At 36.1% G+C, this 24,973-nt stretch overlaps 1 protein-coding gene across 1 annotated transcript in view; it reads left to right on the forward strand.

Moving 5' to 3' along the window:
• The window catches only part of LOC126416484 (cilia- and flagella-associated protein 70-like), a 282,811-nt gene that overhangs the window by 41,274 nt on the left and 216,564 nt on the right, over positions 1-24,973 (forward strand). Inside the window, exons 3-4 of the mRNA XM_050084221.1 lie at positions 8,625-8,791; positions 11,137-11,270. Coding sequence (XP_049940178.1) covers positions 8,625-8,791; positions 11,137-11,270 — 301 coding nt within the window. The remainder of the gene's footprint in view (positions 1-8,624; positions 8,792-11,136; positions 11,271-24,973) is intronic.

The raw sequence follows: 24,973 nt of genomic DNA on the forward strand, positions 1-24,973 counted from the left end.
AAATATTAAATTTCACAAAAGGAAGTATTTTAAAAGATGGAAATATCTTCAAGTATAACTGTGATTACCACCCTCATGATCCTAGTTAGAAACATTACTTGCATGTCAATACAGTAAGTACAAACATTTGTAAGAGAGGAGTGTATCATACTGGCATAATGCTGTACAATCACATGCCATCCTATTTAAAACATATGCAAAATTTACAAAAGTTAAAAGTGAAACTGAAAGAGTACTTGCTTGACCACTGCTTCTATTCTGTTTCCGAGTTTTTAGTGTATCAGAAAAGTGTAGTGTAATTGCTCAAATATTCTTAATACGTCTATCATTTTATTTTATTATATTAAATTTCTCATCAATATTCAACATGTTTTGAATAATTTTTAATTATTTATCCTTTCAAAATAACAATGTGTATGATGATGTATATACTGTACCAACCTGACTTGTCCTATATCGTTTGTGCAAAATATGTACCTAAACACAGTTTACAGGAACAATAAAGAAATACAAATACAAATACAGATAAGTAGTTTTTAGTAAGTGCAGAGATAACCAAAATATAGTAAGATCATTCAATTGACAGTAAGAAGGCTATGTAACTATCTAGACATCATTTATCATTGACAAAAGATTAAATATTTAAAATCTGATATGGTGCACCACACAATGGATAATTGTAGATTCATAAGATTTAACTTATTACAGCCACATTTAATAACCCATAAATGTTCCAAATAGTTTTCCAGGCGCTTGTGTAGTGTTGATGTCTACAACAGGTCCAGTAAAGTGAGAATTACCTTTTAATATTTATTTGTTTATTACTTTCTTAATTTTTATGGTTTTACACCAACTTAGCTAATTACCACTGCAGTCACTGTAACTACTTCATGATTGTAAATAATACCAGGAACTCAACATTAACAACTTTTCTGTTGTAACAATTCTTTTTTTGTTGGTAGATCCCTCCATATGTTTAAGATTCTCAGCATTTACAAATTAAGGAGAATATTTGGTTAATCATGACATGACATGTGTTAGGTTTCATAACTATAACAATTAACATTGAGTGATACTAACATTCCCATGTAGAATTTCTCTGCGTAACATTATTTACTGAGTAAATATTTTACTCTCATTGCGGTGGTCAAACAGCACCGACAAGTGTTTACCGGTCGCATTATGGAAGGTATAGTGAAAGAACATCATGAAGTGAAGCAAAAGAAACTCTGTATATCTGCTTAATTTTATAAGTAGAAAGAGTCTTGAGAAATTCCTGTTCCTAGCAAATATACTTTGGAGAAGAAGAGAAAAGGAGGTTTTAGCAGCAAGCTAACCAGCAAGGAAAGTCGACTGACGATCTCAAGTAAGTCTTATGGTTAAAGAAGTGGGAGTTTATACGCATACTTCACCACTTTAAGTCATCCAGAGCATTAGAAGCTGTACCCCCTCTCAACTACCAACCTTTTCTTTGGGAGCTGGCTGAACAGAGCAGTTCCTACTACATCCATTTGCTTTTTTGGAGTAAAACTATGTAAGTATCCTTTACATGTCTGAATGCTGACTTTTACACATTGGTACCTACCACAGCTAAACACTTTCTATCTCTCTTAGCAATATTGTGGAAATCCATGTTTTTATCAATACATTTTAGGGACCCACAATGCCCAAAATTTTTATGTGTATATTTTACAAGAGCATCAGTGTGCTGCTCTGGCCAACTAACTTTCCAGCTGTCACTATTCAGACTACATCTGTGAAAAAAAATTATCTTATATACCTGGTAATACAGCCGAACTTTCTCATACTCCTTCTCTCTTAAGAAACTTTTCACTAGTTTCCAGTGTTCATCATTATTCTGATTCCTGATAAATTAGTTACAAAGCCTTCTAATCTCTCATCTTTTACTCCTTTTGTGCACATAATTTTGGAACTTCCTTCTCCCTCCCATTTCCCATTACCACCTTCACCCCTTGTATATAACCTAGATAAAGCATCTGCAATTACAGTTTTTTTTCCCTTTTATATATTTTACTGTATAATCAAACAGTTGCAGATAGACTGCACATCTCAAATTCTGCTGTGTCAGTGGAAGATCACAGATAATCATTATTTAAAAATGATGACCAGTTTTGGCCATTATGCTGGCAAACTTCATATTTACGGCACCATATGGATGAAGACTTTGCTGCAACTGTACTGTGCACTGACAAATTCAGTCATATCATGCCATAGATCTGGAGATGGCCAGCATAAACGCCAAAACTGGACATCATTTTTAAATATATGATTATTTATTATCTTAACTACTGCATTAAGGGATAATTTTCAATAGATTGTTGTTTTACCAATTTATCTAAAAATTTAACTTATACTCCTGGATATAATGCAGAACTTTGTGATCAGAAAAAAACAATGATTTTCTGTCCAAGTAAATAGTTCCAAATTTCATAAACCCCCATACAATGACCAGAAGTTCCTTCTTTGAAGTGTTCTGCTTGCAAGCCAATTGAATGATGCTCTGTTTTCCAATCAGCTATCTTGTCTTCCAATAGATGTACTCCTAATCCAGAATCTCTAGTGTTTGTCGTCAGACAAAATGATAATGAAAAATCAGGTATGTGTAGGATTTTTATTTTACAGTGTTGTTCCTTTATCTCATCAAAAGCTAGCTGGCATACTTCACTCCACTTCCATATGGTATTTTTCCTTAAAAGGTAGATTAAACATGGTGCATTAAAGGCCTGCATCTTTATGTATTTTCTATAAAAGTTAGCTGTCCCAAAAAATGAGCTTAATTCTTTCATTGCTTATAGTTTTGGAAATGACTAAGACTAAGATTTTATCCCTGTGATGCAAAATTCCCTTTTCAGTAATGCTGTTGCCAAGAAAATTTAGTTGTTTCACAGTAAATTTACACTTTTCTAGTTTCAAAGTTCTTCCTTTCCTTAACTTCTTCCCTACCAATCTTAAAGTTGCAAGATGTTCTTTCAAATTTTTTCCAATTATCAAACTATCAGCCACATAAATAGTCAATTTTGCCAAAAGTTCACTTCCGAAAACAAACTGAATAAATTCTTCCACAAAAACATTTAGGCCAAATAGTACCACACACAGTATGGAAAATATCTCCCATCACATTAGAATGCAGGATCTATCACAATTTGATGGAATTCAGAAGTCAAATATAAGCCAGACATAAGCTCAATACCTTAGAATTTACTTAATAATTTGTTTATATTTTTCCTGGGTGATCTGCTTCTCTCGCTAAATATTTATTTAAATATCTGGAGTCTAAAGTTTCAGGCCTACTACTGACAGGTTACTACACCAACTACAACTTCTCTTTCTTACATTACATTTTTACATATTCTACAGTTCATTTTCAACACCTTCCTTTTGTAAACAGGTAAACCATAGCACTTGATAAAGGTGGATCCATGTGGTCTGAAATTTAGCTTACATTGGTAATTCCTCACTCCCTGGTTTTCCATCACAGATGACACAATAATCCCACAAAATTCCTTACTTGTTCTTTTTCCTTTGATCTCAACTTCTCAAATTCCCCTACCTTTTCTGCTGTCAATTCACTATATGTTTCATTTACCTTATCATCATCACATAAACCCTTATCTTTCTCGTAGTGATCCCTTAGCAAACCCTTTCACACAACTGTTCCACCACCCCTCCTCCCCCCTGATTTGGTAACTACTGTTACTGTTATTTATCATTACTAAATCTATTTTAGAGCAAATTTCACTTTTTGGGCCTGTGAATATTAACTTCATGTCACCCTAGTTCAAACCAAATATCACTTTTATAATCCAGTCCAAGGCCAAATTCAAATTTTCATTCAAATCCTCTATCACTAAGCAACCTTGTACAAAAGAAATATTATTTATTTCAAATGATGATAAAAATTGTCTTTTCACTGTCTCACTATATCTCCCTGTAACAACTTTGATCTTAATCCCAGTTACTGGTTATTCAAGAAAATTTTCCCCATTATTTATCATACCCTTTAACTTTCCCAAGATTCCACTTATAGGATGTCCAGTGTCAATCAGGCAATTCCCTTTCCAATTATCTGTATGTACACAAAAGTATGGACTCCCTTGCACATCACTTTCACCTTTACTTCTAGCTTCATGTATCAAATCGCTTTCTATTTCTTTCAATTCCATACCTTTCTCTTCTGATAACTCTTCTTCTACTATCAGTTGCAAAAGTATCAAATCACTTTCTATTTCTTTCAATTCCATATCTTTCTCTTCTTCTGATAACTCTTCTTCTACTAACAGTTGCAAAGGTACATTACAGTCTGTTAACTCATTATTTAGTTTTAGAACCCATTCATGAGTCTGGTGCAAATCTTGACAAACCTCTTTGAGGACACCACATTAACTTTAATATTTTATCTCCAATAAGTCCACTTTGTTTTTTACATCATTACAAGTGGACACTATTTTACTGATGTCTGCATGTATGACCTGATTGTCTTTTACTTCCCCAATATTCTTCTGTTCTTCTCTACCACTTACATCTGAGTCCTTAGTATCATTTCTCAATATTTTTTCCTCCTCCACTTCAACATAAATCATCCCATCTAATTCCTCACAAAGTACAAAACTTTCCATTCTTCAATGTCAGAAACCTCACTATTGACATTGACATCTGTAACATAACTATCTGTCTCCATTTTTTCAATATCCATAGTACAAACATCAATAATAATCTCAATATTCTCTTCACAAGTACTATATTTCTTGCTTTCTTTCCCTTTCAGTATATGATCATTGTTTCAAAACCTTCAACTTTAGCAATAACTGGTTTATAACCCCCTCTACATCACTGTTGCCCATTAATCTTACAATTCCATATTAATCATACTCATTATTCACTATCTCTTCTGCTGACACAGACTGCCTACTAGATTCATCAAAAAGGTTTGTCCAAACATCCCCATCTTTCATGTCACTTAGTATGGCATCCTAAAATTCCCCATCAAAATTAAATCTATTAACCTGGCATATTCTCCTATTACTACCATGGTGGGATCTCATTTGTGAATCCTTCTTTCTCCTCTTCTGAACCATTATCCTAATTTTCATGCATTTTTCTCATCCCAGATTGACAGGCCATGACTTGGATGTCCCTCAGTTTCTGTGACTACTTCTTCTGTTTCTGTCCTCCTGTTATAAAATCGACTGTCTGTTCATGTTGCCTATTTTCATTTCTTTTTCTGTCATTCCAGCAGTTTTCCCTCCTATTAGTATCCCCTGATAATCATTTCTATAATTTTGTAGCTCCCTCCTCCTATGTCTTTCCCCATGATAATCTTGAGACCACACCCCACCCTGGTGATGGTCATATTTGCTTTGTCTATCTCTTTCTCTTTCAGTTCTTTCCCATGACCTGACTAACTTGCCTACATGTCATAGAAACTGTTAATCTCCATTGGACATTGTTTGGTACCCTCCCATTTAAATAATCAATCAGAATCAGTTCATCAAGTGGGTTATCAAAACGTTCTAGTGTTTTTAACTGTTGTTCACAGAAATCTTTCATCTAACCACTAACTTCTCTGACATAAGGCCCATTTAGGAATTCACTTTTTATTCTATCTTCCTTAGTCTCTGACCAAAAATTGTTTAAATAATGTTTTTCAAATTCAATAAAAGTCACATCTGTGCTAATATTTTGGCTGCCTCAAGATAATACGAGAGTGGTTTGAAAAGTTCTCGAAATGGAATAGAAAAAAGTACTTACATCACTGAAACTTTTTTAATTGTTCAATGTAGTCTCCTTGTAGATTAATGCAGTTGGTCCAGTGATGTTCCAGCGCATTGATCCTATCTCGAAAATGAGTTTCCTCCAGACCTGCAAAATAGTTGTCTACTCTGGCTATCAATTCTTTGATTGAAGTGAATCTTCATCCACCAAGAAAAATTTTCAGTTTTGGGAAGAGATGGAAGTGTGATGGAACCATATCAGGTGAATAAGACACATGTGGCAACAATTCATACCTTAGTTCGTGTAATATTGCCATGGCGACAGCATGCGTTTTTGATCCAGTGTCAAAGAGTCGCAGCACCCATCTTGCAGATAATTTTTTCATTTCTAATTCTTCACATGAAATGTGATATACCCTTTCAGATGACATTTGCCAAGCATGACTAATTTCACGCACTTTAAATCAGCAATCCTCGATGACCATTTTCTGCACTTTTGCAATGATTTCTATAGTAGTGACACATCTTGGTCAACCACTGAGCGGATCATCATATAAGCTCTCCCTACCAAATATAAATTCATTTGTCCACTTGGCAACAGTTGAATATGAAGGATCAGAGTCCCCCAGTGTATTCTGGAAATCGTCATGAATGTCCTGTGCTTTCATACCTTTCTTTACAAAGTACTTAATCACTGCTCGAATCTCGATTTTTTTCCATCTTCGCAAGTCACTATGTGGGAACAACAACAGAGCCACGTCACAACCACAGCTCTCTTCCAAGAGCACTGATGTGGCATGTGTTTACAGGCAGCAGTCCAATGAATATCACATGAACAACTCATTGGGCTAGCACTGACCTCTCATGGTGATTCCAAGAACTTTTCAAACCACCCATGCTATTTTGATATGCATCAACATTACTGCTTACATCTGTGACTTTGTGGTGAATTTTGTTAACATATTAATATTAAAATTAGAGGTTTATGTGAGGACAGAACAAGAAAAATTGTCTTCAATTCTTCGTAGGACATATTTCATTTATAAATTTCTCTCATGTTCCTAGGATTATTGATAGCATAGGGTTTATTAATATGAAACCACTTGACCTAATTCATGTGGCATTGATAAATAAAAAGACAATGCATTTCATCCATTGAAAAAGACAGATGGTGAGAGCTGCTCTGAAACTTACAACCACAATAATGTCAGTGTGAATGACAACATCTGAGTACTGTGGCCAGATTAGTACTTACATTTCAAATTTATTCTTCTGTTTGATCTGCCTGAGTAACATTTGCACTTGTTATGTTCTGAATCTTGATTGTAGGTGTAGAACCTGCTACTTGAAATCAAATACGCCATTTCAATTTTCTAAATTAAAGTAATATTCCTGCAATTATATAACCCCTATGAGTAGCATGTTTCCACTTCTTTTACTCTTCAACACCATTATGTAAGCTTTACTTCAGAAAGTACAAAATTTTCCTCCTGGATTTTTATTAAATGAATTTATTCATCAAGGTTGTGATTTCTGCCTATCATGCCATTTTCAAGGAATAGGTCACTACAAAAAGTGTGTCAATGTGTATTGTACCTTCCAAGAAGACACTGTTCTTGTTTCAACTGTGCTCACATATTCCATTTGTATAAGAAGACAGGAGTCATCAACCTATACGTGAAAAAACATAGCACTTCATGTAATAATTACAACTGAATACAAGATATCTACGCAGATGATTTCCACAATGCATCCTCCAGGTCAAACCTGGGACACATTGTGGAAATTATGCGCCCAGATGACATGGATTTAATAGTAAGTACTGCATGAAATGCTGTGTTCTTGTACATAAATGGTGAGGATTCCATTTAAAAGGAATTATACACATTCAAACAATGGAATCTCCAGGTTTCAGTATCAATAATATAAGGAATGGATAAATTGCTACTCACCATAAAGATCAAATGTTAAGACCAGACAGGCACTATGAAAAGACAGTTACACATTAGCTTTAGGCCAGAGCCTTCTTCAGAAAAGGAAACACACACACACACACACACACACACACACACACATTCATTCTCTCAACAGTGAGTAGCAGTTTATCTAGTACTTATACAGAATGATACAAATTGGCAAACTATAGAGTGAACTGTCATTTGAAAACAGCATAGTAGGCCAAAATTACAAAACCTTTTGATAACAACCAAGGCAGAATATGTTGTCTTTTTTTAAAAAAAATATTACAGGACTATGAATGCAAGTGAACTGAAAATAATGTAAGCCTTATGTTAATTCATAATTTTGAATTTCTAAATTTAACTCAAAACAACTGTTACTGTTTTTGTACCATTTCAAGAAAATGATATTAATATTTAATTATATTTCATGATGGTGTGTTGCACAGTGATAAAGTGACGACAGACAGTGAATTCATAGGTTGCAGATGTGATCTCCAGGCAGTTCTAGGACTTTTATCTGTCACTTACCATTTCTGTCACCTCTAGCAGCGTTTACTAATGTGAAAAATGCTGAATTGCACTGTGGGTTGGAGTACTGATTAAGTTGTAAGTTCTCCTGTAAGTTGATGAGTAAGTCACTCTAAAGATTAGGGGAAGGCAATGGCATACCACTTCTAATAGAACCAAGCCTAGTAAAAGACTGTGGTGCTCAAAGCAAACTTTGGAGTGTGTAAATTTCATTGTAATCTAAGGAAATATTACTATATGGATTCATATTTGTGACTGCAATTCTCTAACTCCACCTATGTTCAAATGAACATAATTTCTTTTTATGGCATTTCAATAAAATTTCACAATCCATCTGTGAAATAGCTCTTACTGTATCACAAATTTCATTTCTACTACATTCACTGTTATCTTTCTTTGCAAGTAACAAGAACACGAGTTGCAAGCCAGTTATTCACTTTTAATAGTGAGTGTGCAAAAGAGAAATGTGGTTTGGAGAAATCACTGTTCGATACGATTGACATGGAATTAGATGAAGGGAAAAGTAGCCAGCAAAAGAAACCAGATAAGAAGTCTGTCAAATCACAGATGGTGAGTAGTAACTCTGTAATAATGATTTTTGCCATTTTATTTGGAGCTATGGTGAAGTTCATTTACAACCATTTGATATGAAACTACTATAGTGTATTTCCTTTGTTTGGTGCTATACAGGAAAACTACCATCAATGCTGATCAGTGGTTATTGCTACTTACTAACAGAATAATGTAAACTGTTAAAAGCTAGATGTATTTATAAGTATGGTTAACTCTCCAGCATGAAGAAATTTTTAATTTCTTCATTAAAATAAAACCGAGTAAATGGTCATGAAAGGTTATACAAATGTGTGTTGTAGGCAATGAAAGTTGCTCCAAACCATGTCTGCAAGGTTGGGTAAAATGAAGAGTGTTGCAGTGCCTCAGCAGTAGGTGCAGAGTTTGAGTTGACAGGTGACTTAAGAACCTAATATCAGGACATGACTTAAGGAAATCACGTTTTGCACAACAGGTGATTAATGCACACCAATCTAAAGTGCATGATAAAGAGAGAGGTATTTTCTTGTTTCTTTTAAGAAGGTTATATTGCTGGAGTAGAGTGAAAAGTTTTGTTCACTGGCATACAATAAGGTTGAATGGTTAGCTTCAGCATGAAATGTTAATGAAAGTCAGTATGTATGTAAGTACTCCGAGTAAAGTCTGAGTCCATAAGGAGCACTTCACAGGAAGTTTTATTGCCAAAAAGAAAATACTGCTGCTTATTAGTGGGTATAAGTAGCAAAAAAATGAGTTGTTTGTATTAAACAATGAAAAATCCAGGATAGAATAACAATAATATTGTGAACAGGATATATAGCTACTCACCATATAGCGGAGATGTGGAGTCACAACAGGCACAACAAAAAATCTACCACACATATTCAAGCAAATGTGGTTCACACGCACATGACCACTGTCTCGGGCTGCCGAGACCAGTCATCTGCAGTCTAAGACAGTGATCATGTGTGTGCAAGCTGCATTTGCTTGGATGTGTGTGTGTTGTCTTTTTCAGAAGAAGGCCTTCTGGCCAAAAACTTAAGTATTTGGTAGTCTTTTTGTTAACCTGTCTGTGACTCAGCAGCTTCGCTACATGGTGAGTAGCAGTCTTTTGTGTTAGTTTGTTGTTGCATCCTCATTGTTTGCACAATCTTCACCTCCCCCCCCCCCCCCCCCTTCTTCGTTTATTGGCCTTGCTGAAGTTCCTTTTTTTGTGGCTGGTAAGAAAATGCTTTTATTTTGTCACAAATATTATCAATATTAATTTTTCTACAAAAATAATCATTTTTTTTAAAATATAATATAACTTCTTCTGACTGAAGGGTTTAAGGGGTAGGAAGAAGGATGAGGGAAAAGGACTAGTGAGATTTAAATAGTGCGGAGGGCTATGGAAAAGCTTCCTGGAACCTCGGGTCAAGGGAGACTTACCGAACAGGATGAAAAGGAAAGACAGACTGTTAGGGACTGCAGCAGACAAAATGCTTTTTTTGTGACTGGTAAGAAAATGCTTTTATTTTGTCACAAATATTATCAATATTAATTTTTCTACAAAAATAATCAATTTTTTAAAAATATAATATAACTTCTTCTGACTGAAGGGTTTAAGGGGTAGGAAGAAGGATGAGGGAAAAGGACTAGTGAGATTTAAATAGTGCGGAGGGCTATGGAAAAGTTTCCTGGAACCTCGGGTCAAGGGAGACTTACCGAACAGGATGAAAAGGAAAGACAGACTGTTAGGGACTGCAGCAGACAAAATTTGAAAACCTGAGAGCTTAATTGTGGAAGATAGGGTAATAAGCAAGACAGAGGTTACTAAAGACAGAGATTACTGAAGAACCTTCATGCACTAGTTAATAAGAGTGGAGGGCTAAGTGCAGTGTATGTGGTAGACAGGTAAGGGGAAGTGGCGTGTGGTGGGAGGGGGTTTCAGGGTGACTTTTCTGTAACCTTCCCCATTTCCTGAATCTCATCAGTCCTGTTCCTTCACCCTTCTTCCCTTTCTTTAACTCTTCTGCCAGAAGAAGCAGCGACTGGCTCCAAAAGTTTACATGCTTTCTTAACTCTTATATGTTTTTTTCTCTTGTTGCTGCTTGGTGAGTAGATTTTTTATCTATGAAGTTATACAACATTAATTTTTGTCTTTCATTTGAAAACTGCTGTTGTGCACAGAAACATCATGCAACATTTTTGTATTGCTGATGATATATTTCTTCCACTGCTGTATAACCCTCCATTCTGGGATCTTTGGCACAATGAGTTAGTGTGAGAAAAGAAATCCTGATTTGATGACTTAAAAACAAAAGTTTTCCAGACATTGTGTCTTATCATCAGACTCTATTTAAAATAATCTGTCACTGGTCTTGCAGAATACAACAGAGGTGGAAGAAGAACCTTCAGAGCCTGTTTTCACAGAGGACAGGAAGCCAGTTTTTATAATTGTTGAATTGGAATTACTGAGGCCACTAATTGCAAAACGGAAACCAGAAGACCTACTGAAAAGGTTTAGTTATCTTATCTTATGTGTGAAGACTAAGTGGTATGTCATATGTAAATTACATAATTTGTGATGAGAAAGGACTTGGCCAAAGTTCCAGCTGGGTAATGTAAATTGCACTAATTTATTATTTTGCTTAATCATCCCAAGGAAATGTCAGGGTGTTTCCTTCAGCAACAGTATGAGTACTTATTTTCCATTTCTTACCAAAACCAGTAAGACAGACTGTCAGAGAGAGAACACTTCATGGATGTGGAGGTTCATAAGAGAGAGAAAAGAAATACAACATGAAACTATATTTATTTATTTGCACAACATTTGTATTTACAGGGTGTGATTCAAAAGTTTCGAGACTTAACTCAGAACTAGAAATTTATTGGACATTTAAGTACAGTGGACTAAAATTCTCAAAATATGATCCTTCAGCATCAACACAGTGCTGCCAGCGCATCTTCCACTGTTCGTAGCCCTTCTGGAAGGCCTCAGGCATCATGCTGTCAAGGGCTCTTGTTGAAGCCTGCTGGATGGCATCGATGGAGTCAAATCTTTTCCCTTTTAGGCCTCTCTTGATTCGGGGGAAGAAGAAAAAGTCACTTGTAACTGAGTCGGAGCTGTAGGATGGCTGCGGCAATGTTGCCATGTTGAACTTGACCAAAACTTTGGTGGCGGTGCGCGATGTGTGAGCGGACACATTGTCGTGATGGAGAATCTAATCGCCCTTGATCGCCGGGCGGACACAGCGAGCTCGGTCCCTCAAGCAGCAGAGCACTCCAGCATAAAAGTCACCTGTGACCGTCTGTCCATGAGCAACAAACTCCTTGTGAATCACTTCTTTAGCATAAAAAAAAATCAGCGTGCACTTGTCACACGACTTGCTCATGCGAGCTTTCTTGGGCTTCGGCAAGGAAGCAGTGTGCCATTCTGAGCTTTGATGCTTCTACTCAGGATCATACTTGTAGACCCAGCCCTCATCGCCAGTAACCACTTTCTCCAGAAGATTCGGATCAACATTCAACCGTTGGAGCATTTCCTGGCAAACAGTCATGCACCGTTTCTTCTGATCCACCGACAAAACTTTTGGCACTAGTTTGGCACGCACTTTTTGCATCATCAAACTCTCCATCACAATCCTCCACACCATACTCTGACTGAGTCCCAGTTCATTGGCAATTAATCTAGTACTAAGACGATGGTCATTGTTTAAAAACTCCCGCACTCTCTCCACATTTTGATCCGTTCAGCTTGATGACGGCCTCCCAGAGCTGTCGTCATCTTCAACATTCCCACGGCCATCTTCGAAACATTTGTGCCACATGAAAACCATTGCACAGGACATGGCATTTTCCTTAAAGGCCTCTTGAATCATACTGTGAGTCTACGTGGCAGTTTTGTTCAGTCGCTTGCAAAACTTAATCACATAACCCTGCTCCAAGTGCTGCTCCATTTTTGCCTCTCCCACTTTTCAACCAAGGTCAATGACATGCAATCATGCTGCAAGTGATGCACACTCTCCAGGTTTCCAGAGGCAACTGCTGCAGTGTCAGTTCATTCCCTGAGACCCCCCACTACTTCCCCCACCCGGCGGAACCGGTCCGCACTTTCTCCGCTACTCAGAAATGAATGAGTCTTGCAAGAGTACCGATATTTTAAATAAAAAAAGACATTCATGGGAATGTTCCCAAAAAAAAACTCTAAAATTTCTGCACCCTCACAACAAGATGGTCAACGCCTTCATAGAAAAACGTTTACAGTTGTCTGTGGAACCATGAGTATACCTAGGTTACATCCTATTGTCCAGTGCAAATCAACAGCCACAAATGTCGTTCTTTAGGGATCCAAAATTATGGAAGTTCCATGGGGAGAGATCATGACTGTATGGAGGACAGTAAGGGCTTCACAGTAAAACTTCTTCAGCATACCTGAAACAACTATGGGCGGGCCCGCATGTTTCCAAGATTGTTTCAACTTTCAACTATGCTGTAGAAGTTTTGCTGGGAAGCCCGTCCACTTCCTCTATACAGTCCTGATCTTCCCATGTGGTTTTCATATTTTTGGAGCCCTGGAGGAAAACATTTGTGGCCGTTGATTTGCTTTGGATGAAGAGGTGCATTCCTGGATCTTGGTTCCATAGGCTAACATCACTTCATTCACCTATTCTAATATTTTTGGATGTGACAAAATTTTTGTACTAGTCTTCATCCTTTAAGTATCTAAATATGAACACAGTGAAGAAGGATTAAATGAATTAATTGTGCTTAACTTGATGAAAATCTTCCAGGTTGTTTCTTTTTATGCAAAGTTGTAAAAACAGGTTCTGGTAGCAGTTTTATGTGTAACATTCCCTTCAAGTAAATAGTCTTGACCATGGTATTTGTATCAGATGGCTTAATTTCAGATTTCAATACACTTTCACAGTTAATAAAAATGTTCACATATATTAATGATGGAGTGATAGCTTACAGAGTGATGCATAACACACATCTGCTTCCTAGCACACCTGATGACCAAAAGAAGTGTCTGCTATGAGAAGTCAAAGATCTTACAAAACCTCAAGTTTCAGGCTGGAGTTATTATTTACACACTTTTGCAATAGGTTAATAATGTTATAAAAATTAGTAAAATGCAAATAGATAAGTTGTGAGTAAGGCCCACATTTGCTATTGGTATTTGCTTATTAGAATATGATTTTCTATGTTGTGAATGATAATGGTAAGCTTTATTTGACTAAGGTGTCTTTTCCATTCTGATTGTCAAAGAAGTGTTTTGGAGTTTTGTGTTTTCCTGCTAATAAGTTACATACGTTTTATGTTCAGTATCAGGATTAACAAATAGTACATATAATTTTAGTGTGAACAGTTATATGAATTAAGAATATTTCTGAATCCAAAAATACAATGCACTTTCCATGTTCCAAATTTGTATGTTTTGTATTTGGGATAATATTTATGACAACTAGGAAGTGTTTCGTGTCTCTGTCCCCTACACTTTTGGATGTGATATAAAACTCCAAAACATACTGTAATTTATAATTTGACATAGTTGCACAATTTGTAACTGTCATCCTTTGGTTTCATATTGAAAGTGAAATGGCTTTTTGCCCACTGGTGACTTTAAAATTTTTCACTTTTGCTGTAACCAAATTTGCATTTTGTCTTTTAAATGAAAACTGTTCTACCACATGTTTCAGTGAGGTGCGTAAGTAAAGTGTTATACATTTGTTAACAAAGACTAAATATGTTTTACAAAGTTTTCTTGATGTCTTGAAACAATATTAAGTACTTCCCATTGGTGTGTCAGATGATTCTAGTGGTGACACTGGTTAGTTGGTTCAGGAGCATAGGCCTTACTGGTGTTGGTGTTGGATGTCCTCTTGCATCTGCTTCTTGCTTGACAATGCTTGCTCTGCAGATGTATCTTCTTTTAGTGGGTTCCCCTGGATTCATGGATTTTCTTTTCTACAACAGTTGGATTCTATATCAACTACAGAATCCAGAATCTCTACCTACATAAATAAATTTTTAACTGCTTTTAACATGACTGAAAACACACAGACTTGGACACACAATAGGATGCTGCATTAAGAAAGCATATTAAAAATCAGGAATATTCGTTTACATTAACATAAACCTTTTTAATCAGAATCATAGGCTGAATGAACTATAACTGAATGAACTATGCTATATGAAAGTGCTAGAAAAATTATTTAAGTAAATAAGAGTGGCTCCAAATGTAAAGGTGCACATGAAACTACAAATAAATAAATAAATAAAATGTGAAAGTATTTGCTGTCCTATACATATTTGGTTAAAGAGTCTCTTGGTACACATGGATAAATTATGATAATTCAATTGAATGCACATAAATATGTGTTGCAGAAACCAAATGAAATGTTTGATAAAAGTTTGATAAATAGATTGTTTTAGCATAGACATAATGCTGCTATTTAAAAATTTCCTCAAAACTCTGGCCATTTCTGTAAGCGTGTGTACACAAACAAAAAATTTCAGTACATTTTTGTCACTAAATCCAACTAAACGCCATCCAAATAGGTCTCAGAAGGCCCAACATTACTGACTGACCACTATGTCATCCTCAGCCAAAAGGTGTAACAGGATGTGACTATGATGGGGCATGTAGTCAGCACACCACTCTCCCAGCCTTTGTCAGTTTTTATGACCAGAGCTGCTACTTCTCAGTCAAGTACCTCCTCTATTGGCCTCACAAGGAATGAGTGCACACTGCTTGCCAACAGCGCATGGCAGACTTGGACAGTCACCCATCCAAGTGCTAGCCAAGTTCGATAGCACTCAAGTTTGGTGATCTGATTTGATCCAGTGGTACCACTGCAGCAAGGCCATTGATATTAAATCATAAGTAATTACTTGGATTGGTTTATAAACACAAGAAAAGATAGGTTTGCTAGATGTGTTTTCTGTCATCTACAGCATGTTTATTTAAAAATATTCAGAGTTTATCCAGTTTGACTGCAAGACATTTTTAATAGGTCATAACATAAACACTGTAAATAGAGAGAACTTAGAGCAAAAATTTCAAAACAGTGGTACAGATTCTTTGTAAAGGAAGTAAACATTGATAGCTGGGGGTCCTCATGTTTGCCAAGCACACAGCAATCACAGAATGAGCACCCCCTGAGGAAATATGCTGTGAAAAGCTGTCATTTTTTTCACATGTGTCATCAAATTTCAGAGGGTATTAGCACTTGATATGTGTTTTGCTTACTTTGTCACACTGTAGCTCTAACCTTTATTTAAATTACTGGAAGTTCCAGATACCTGGAGTTTTTTGTAAGTTCCTTATAGAGTATTTCTGATGTACCCTAAATTTGACCTCTGGAAGCTATTAGGCAACTTGCTTCAGATGCTCCAACTTCTATATTAATAAAAGGACTTCCTACCAATTCATTAGCTATATGGTCAACAGGTTCACCTAACAATTCATGCTCTTATATCATCATGATTACTAATTTTGGTCACTTTAACACACTTTAATGCCTTTTGTTGCTTGTCACTTAACTTTTCTCTAAAATATTTATAATAAACACCCTTGTAGTTATTTCACCATTTATGGTTCTGCAGATTAAAACTTCGTGCCAGACTGGGATTTGAACCCAGGACCTTTCACAGACAAGTGCCTGCCAACTGAGCTACCAGAGCATGACTGGTTGTGAGTTGTGCATGGGTAGCTCACTTAGTATAGCACTTTCCATGAAAGGTAAAGGACCTCAGTTTGATTCTGACTCTGGCACACAGTTTTAATCTGCCATGAAGTTTCTTATCAGTGCACAATCTGCTGCAGAGTGAAAATTCATTCTGGAAACAATCCCCCTGGCTGTGGCTAAGCCAGATCTCCACAATATCACTTTTCCTAGGAGAAGTTTTTGTTTTAATCTCTGCAAACTGCTAGATTAGATTAGATTAGATTAGATTTACTTTCATTCCAATTGATCCATAGTGAGGAGGTCCTCCAGGATGTGGAACATGTCAGAAAAACAACAATACATGACAAATATTTAAACTAAAACAAATAAGCTAATGTACCATTCCACAGGTCCCAAGTGGAATGATCGTCATTTTTTAATGAACACTAAGAGTCATTTTACAAATACTATTGCACTGAATTTAAAATAAAAAAGTTTTTTATTTATTTATAAGGTAAGAAACATGTAATACAACTACTGTAATACTTATTTACAATGAACACATTACTGCACTGAAATGGTGCAGAAGTTAGATTATACTTACACACACACACACACACACACACACACACACACACACACACACACACACACACAAATTTTCAGTGAACACATTACTGCACTGAAATTATGCAGAAGTTATGTTGTACTTATATACAAATCAGTTGGTTTTCCTCAGGAATTCATCAATGGAGTAGAAGGAGTTGGCCACCAATAAATCCTTTAGGCTTCTCTTAAACTGAATTTCATTGGTTGTTAAGCTTTTTATGGCTGCTGGCAAGTTATTGAAAATGTGTGTTCCTGAATAATGCACACCTTTTTGTACAAGACTAAGTGACTTTAAATCCTTGTGAAGATTATTCTTATTTCTAGTATTGATTCCATGAATTGAGCTGTTGGTTTGAAAAAGTGATATATTTTTAATGACAAATTTCATTAAGGAATAAATATATTGGGAAGCTGTAGTTAGTATCCCTAGTTCCCTAAACAGGCTTCTGCAGGATGTTCTTGAGTTCACACCACATATAATTCTTACTGCACGTTTTTGTGCCCGGAAAACTTTAGCTTGGCTTGATGAATTACCCCAGAAAATAATCCCATATGACATTATGGAATGAAAGTAAGCATAGTATGCCAGCTTTTTCATTTTTATATCCCCTATGTCTGACAAAATTTGCATTGCAAACAGAGATTTGTTAAGACGCTTCAGCAGTTCTGTGGTGTGCTCCTCCCAGTTGAATTTATTATCAAGCTGTAATCCCAAGAATTTAACACCGTCCACTTCTTCTATCTTCTTGTCATCATATGTTAGACATATACTCTTGGGACACCCCTTACAAGTTCTGAACTGCATGTAGTGTGTTTTTTCAAAGTTTAGTGACAAAGAATTGGCTAGGAACCAGTGATTAATGTCTACAAATATTTTATTGGCTGATCTTTCTAAGACTACACTTGATTTGCTATTTATTGCAATGTTTGTATCATCAGCAAACAAAACAAACTTGGCATCTGGTAATGTTACTGATGAAAGGTCATTGATATACACAAGAAAAAGTAAGGGCCCCAAAATGGAACCTTGTGGGACCCCACATGTAATTAGTTCCCAGTTGGATGATGCCTGATAGCTTGATACATGTCTCTTTCCTAATAACACCCTTTGTTTCCTGCCAGAGATATAAGATTTGAACCATTTTGCAGCATTTCCTGTTACACTATAATATTCTAGTTTACTTAAAAGGATATTGTGATTTACACAGTCAAATGCCTTTGACAGATCACAAAATATACCAGTTGCCTGCAATTTTTTGTCTAATGAATTAAGTACATTTTCACTGTAAGTGTAGATAGCCTTCTCAATATCAGAACCTTTTAGAAATCCAAACTGTGACTTTGACAGTATGTTATTTGAGATAAGATGGTTATAAAGACGACTGTACATTACTTTTTCGAAAATTTTTGAGAATGCTGGCAACAGTGAAATTGGACGGAAATTTGATGCTATTTCTTTATCTCCCTTCTTAAACAGTGGCTTAACTTCAGCATATTTCAGCCATTCGGGAAATATTCCACTGATAAACGACTGGTTACACATATAGCTTAATATGTTACTTAGCTCAGAATCACATTCTTTAATTAACTTTGTTGATATTTCATCATACCCACTAGATGTTTTTGATTTTAAAGATTTTATGATGGACATTATTTCTGTTGGGGTAGTGAGGGTCAAATTCATATTATGGAAGTTACTTGAAATGTCTGGTCTAAGGTAATCCATAGCAGCATCTACCGAACCTGACAACCCCATCTTTTCAGTAACAGTTATAAAATGTTCGTTAAAAAGTTCTGCAACACTATACACATCTGTCACCAATGCATCATTTACTCTTAATGCTATTTGTTCCTCTTCATGTCTGGTTCTACCGGTCTCCTCCTTCACTATATCCCATATTGTCTTTATTTTGTTATCTGATATGACTATCTTTTCCTTGTAATATATTTGCTTTGACATCCGTATTACAGTCTTTAATATTTTGCAGTATTTCTTATAATGTGCTATAGCATCAACATTGGAAATGTTTCGGATTGACAGATACAGTTTTCTTTTTGTTTTACAAGATACCCCTATTCCTCGAGTAATCCATGGCTTCTTTGTAGACTTTGCTCTAACCTTGGTAAGTTTTGGGGGAAAGCAGTGTTCAAATAAGGTAAGCACTTTATTAGCAAAAATGTTATATTTTTCATTCATGCCATGAGCACTGTAAACATCAGTCCAGTGAATGTCTCTGAGGAGTGTCCTAAAATAATCAATTTTTGGCTTACTGATTACCCTCTTGAGCTCAGATTTAACAGATTTTATATCCTGTTCAGTATTAACATTTAACAGAAGGAACTGCATGTCATGGTCTGAGAGGCCATTGACTATTGGTTTTGTAATATAATTTTGTTCATTTGACTTTTCTATAAAGATATTATCAATGGCTGTTTGTGAGCAAGTGGTTATCCTAGTGGGGAACTTTACTGTGGGAATTAAGTTGAATGATAGTGTTACTAACTCAAATAGGTTCTTATTGGGAGAGTCTTTAAGGAAATCTACATTGAAATCACCAGCAACCACTATTTCTTTGTTTTTGGTTGTTAAATGGGCCAGTACAGCTTCAAGGTGGTTTACAAACAGATTAAAGTTACCTGCAGGTGCTCGATATACACTTAATATTATGAAAGATTTTTGTGAAAATCTAATTCTGTTGCACATGCTTCCATATGCTGTTCTAGGCAAAATTTATGAATGTCTATGTTCTTAAATTTATGACAGTTCCTGATGAATGTGGCAACTCCTCCTTTCTCCATTTCTGATCTACAATAGTGAGATGCTAACCTAAACCCTGTAACACTTAAAAGTTCTATACCAGTGGTCACATGATGTTCAGAGAGGCAGATTATGTCAGCTGGGTTTGAAGACTCTAATTCATCTATGCAGATAGTTAATTCATTAATTTTATTTCTCAGTCCTCGAATATTTTGATGCAATAAAGATAGCTGACATTTCACATTGACTGACTTAAAATTGGATGGAGTTAAAATATCTGCTGACAGTTGAAAATTCTTAACCAATGGCTGTTTATGTTGATGTAATAAGCTGGAATTATGTTTTTTGATTTCTTTCTCAAACTGAAGGTTTGTCTCAGTTCTAACCTCTCTTAAAATTTGTTTTCTTTCTGTCCTCCCTACCCTAAAAAAGGGTCTTTTCTGAATCCTATAACCACTGGTATTTTACCACTCATGACAGTGCCTCCCCCCTTTAACTTTCCTGCTATTTCCCCAGCCAATTTACCCTTCCCCTTCCTGTTGAGGTGAAGGCCATGCCTAGTATAATCCCACCTACTGAGAGAATCAACATGAACCACACCAATGTGTGACCCCGCACCCGACATGAGCAGCCGTTCCAGCTCCAAATTAACTCTCTTGACAGAAGAGTTCAAATGAGGTCGGTCATGGCGCCCAAGAACAGATACAAACTCAACACTGGTATGCCTCGATGCTGATGCAATCTTCGCCAGGTCACACTCTATGCTGTACCCAGGATCTCTGTCAATACTGTTACCTGCCCCACCCACTATAACCACGGTGTCTTCCTTAGTGAAATCTTTGCAAAGTGATCCTAAATCCTCTGTCACCTGCTCCAGACCAGCACTAGGTTTAAAAAAATTGGTGACCTGGTATTCTGATCCTAGTTCATCCTGCAAGAGTTGGCCAACACCTCTTCCATGGGAACTACCTAACAACAACACTTCCTTTCTCTTTACTGATTTCCCTACATTCTTACTTTTCAATTTGCTGCTGAAAGTTTGTTGTGCCCTGTCTACACCTAGTTGCTGTCTTAAAGGTACCGTATTTACTCGAATCTAAGCCACAATCCCCCTGGCTGTGGCTAAGCCAGATCTCCACAATATCACTTTTCCTAGGAGAAGTTTTTGTTTTAATCTCTGCAAACTGCTAGTTGCTGTCTTAAAGGTACCGTATTTACTCGAATCTAAGCCACAATCCCCCTGGCTGTGGCTAAGCCAGATCTCCACAATATCACTTTTCCTAGGAGAAGTTTTTGTTTTAATCTCTACAAACTGCTAGTTGCTGTCTTAAAGGTACCGTATTTACTCGAATCTAAGCCGCACTCTAATCTAAGCCACACCAGAAAAATGAGACTCAAAATCAAGGGAAAAAAAATTTCCCGAATCTAAGCCGCATGTGAAATTTGAGACTCGAAATTCAAGGGGAGAGAAAAGTTTTAGGCCGCGTCTCCAAATCGAAACAAAGTTGGTCCATTGTAATATGAGACACAATTTAGGTCGAATGGATGCCGATACAGCTACAGTAGTTTGGTTCGAGTCGTAACCTTAGCAGTTAAGCTTTAGCAGGTAGCCATTGCTATGCGTCAGGCGCTCCGTCCGTATTTATACAGGTACCCTTCCTTTTTCACGTGCTTCGTCTGGTTTGAATTGATTGCTTATTTTTCTTTGATCTGATAAGCGCCGTTTTCTTCGTTATAGGTGTTTACGTCACTCTAAGCTGAAAATGCATTACTGTACTGTGTCATGCATTGTTTGTCGCATTCAGATAGTGCGTGTTTACAGCCTGTCGCCGCTCGCGGCATGGCTTGCTTTTGTGCGCACTAACGCCGCTTACAATTAAAAAAAAAGAGAGGAATCGTCTCATTAGCGAAACAGTGGCAAGAGATTGCTATTTGTTGTTACTTACACTGCTGCTTTCTTTGATAATGATCAACAAGAACCAAATAATCCATGCAATGTACATTGTCTCTGGATGAACAAACTACTACTACTACTACTACTGCGCATGATAGAAGATGTTCTGAATGAGAGTTAGCGAAAATTTTTCTCCGTTTGAAAATCTTTGCAGGCGCCTCTTTAGTACATTACATTTTGCACAGAAATTAGAGTCATCTTAGATTTAAAAATCTAGTCAATTGCTGTGCTTCATTTCTGACTGTATCACTATTAGGCATAAGAATAATACGAATATAAACATGACATGATATGTATATTCTTCCGCGTTTGCTGTTGCCTCACTCTAGTTTCGTAGTTTATTAGGCAGACAGGATTTAAATGAGATAGCAGCAAACACGAAACAATACATGGCTAAATGTTTATATTCGTATTATTCCTATGGTGAAGAGAATACTGCATGTGATTCACAATTCATAGAAGTTCCTATTAGCAACCATCTCTTCTCACAGGTAGGAAAAAATTTAGAACGTAGAGTTGGCCATATTGACAAACATCCCAAACAGTCTTGCCAATCGGATTTTCGTAGTAAATTGAAATGCTGCTACATTCGAAGATGAACAATACGGAATCTGTATTTACTTCGTTGGATAATATATGAAAATGCAGTGGTCGGAACTCGGGGCGGAGAAAAAAAGCTCGTCTTCCACCTTTTTTTGTAATTTATTTACTGACGCAGAGGATTTGGTGCGAGTATTTATCTCTGTGCCTAAAAAGCATGCCTGTGTAGCGCTACACATATTCGACAGAAGAAGTAAGTTGTGGCGGCACACACCAACGTTTTTCAGAACTTCCGCTTTCTTTGCACTCGATTCTAAGCCGCAGGCGGTTTTTTTTATTACAAAAACCGGAAAAAAGTGCGGCTTGGATTCGAGTAAATACGGGTATTACCACCAAACTTAATAACTTCTGTGAAGATTGGAATGTAAGAGACAAGATACTGGCAGAAGTAAGTCGCCAGGAAGTTTTAAAAAATATTTTGTCTGCCTCTGCCAAACTTTTAACATCAAAAAGTTTAATTTCATTTTCTCCCAGAAAAAATCATTTTTTACATTTGTAAAATACTTTTGCTCCTCATCAGGATCTCCTTCTCCTAAAATAGACCCAACTTCCATAAGGACCACACAATTCCAACTAGCTACCGTGTGATCTTAAAAGTCCTACCGGTAAGGAAAATTCCCACTAAGTACTTGGAATTGAACCAGAGTGCTCTGCATGGTAGTTAGATGCATTGATGACTCAGCTGTGGAGCTCCTTCTACAAGAACATTTTTAATTTCCACAAAATTATTGTCTTTTGCCAAATTTTGCCAACAGTCATGAATTTTACATACTATGTCCAGCCTAGTTTCAAAAATTTTAAGACCAACTTCTGTGTTAGTTTCTAGTTGACGGAATCGAACTGTAAATATAATACTGAGAGTTGTTTATTATTTATTTCTATGTATGATTTAATCTCTACAAGCTATTGAATGTCCAGTTCACCATTTTTTTGAGTGTACTTTCAATTTTTGAAAATTTTTGTTTTAATCTCTGCAAACTGTTAGTTGCTCTGTGTGCTCTGTCTTAAAAATATTACTACCAAACTTAGCAACTTTTCTTAAGCACACCACTTCTTGTTAATTGAGGCAAATCAGATAATCGCTCTCTTGGCTGTTGTAATCCCCCCCCCCCCTTCCTTCTTCCATCTATTGCCCACATTAAACAATGCCCAGTCCAAATCATTAATAAGCAAAGTCTCTTATGAAGATTTGAGACGAGTGAAGATTAAAATAAACTTTCAAGTTCACTTAGCTTTTCATGTTGAGATAGGTTCAGTTCTTTTTGTCTAGGGGTCTGATACTTGAAGCTGAAAATCTAATATCAGGTCCTCATGGTTGGTTTGAACTAAATACATTGGAAGACTGTTGTTGCTGAATTTTTTACGTGAACATATTTTCCACTGATTTTCTCACATTTTAGTATATCATGCACAATTTTGATTTTTCGCATTAATTAAGTCGTAGTTACATTGTTTGCACAAAAATACAACTGGTCACATCAGAGGCAAGCTTACAACTCTTACACTCTGCTGAAATAACAATATTCCAAAAGGTTTACAATTTTTCTTAACAAACAAATTCCTATTAGTTTTCATTACATTATTAATTTCAATTATTATTTCATAAATGAGTCCAGAAATAAACCTACTAAACAGTACAGGATTGTGTAATTAATAATAGAAATTTTAAGTGTGCAAATAATTTGTAATCTCAAATGTTTCTAAAAAAAATAATTTTCACAGTACATTCAGAACTAGTACTTACTGATTATAACATAGAAACTAAAATATTTTATAAAGTAATTCCTTTTCATAAATTTTAGCATGAAATATAGCATACTGTGTATAAAATCATGTAATAGTTTTCAGGAAAGCAACTGAGGTAATATTAATCTGTCCAAAATTCGAAAGATTATGATGGTATCGACAGCTACTGTTGAGGTAAAGCAATGCTAGAGGAGGACATCCCATTACAACATCCCCCTCACATAACATAGAAACAATGTGTTTTCAGTATTTTCTGACCTACTATAACTTTTGCCAAACAGTGTACAAAATGATGCCAAAAGACGGTATGCAGATTGTCAATGTTAAATTCCAAAATTACAAGAAAAGTTTAGGTTGTATGATCATCACTTCGTTATGAAAGTAAGTATGCGTTAGCTTACAAAATACTGCAAGAAGTGTAGGAGGAAATACATAGCATCTGACAAATTTCTGATTACAACAGAGTTCTTCTTGCTTACAATTTGTCTATAGTCCAAATGAGTGTGAAACCTAAGTAGTGGAATGACGAACTTAACTTGAAAAAGTCATAAATGGACTCTCTGATCATGATGGGCAAATACTCACAATTGACAACTTTAATACAAATCAGAACAAAGCTAGTGCACAGTGGAAAACCATTAGAAACATGAATGAGGAAAATATCCAAAAATTCAAATTATGCATTCGGGAGACTGACTGGAGGTATGTTTATCTTGCAAATGATGTTAATACAAAATATAATTTATTTACTGATGAATTATCAGGTATATTTGAAAATGTCTTTCCAAAAAAGGTCTGTAGACTACAGAACAGGCAATCAAGCAAAAAACCATGGCTCACCAAGGGCATAAAAATATCATGCCAGAGAAAAAGGGAACTGTATA

Source organism: Schistocerca serialis, chromosome 8 (assembly GCF_023864345.2).
Source record: "Schistocerca serialis cubense isolate TAMUIC-IGC-003099 chromosome 8, iqSchSeri2.2, whole genome shotgun sequence".
Lineage (NCBI taxonomy): Eukaryota > Metazoa > Arthropoda > Insecta > Orthoptera > Acrididae > Schistocerca > Schistocerca serialis.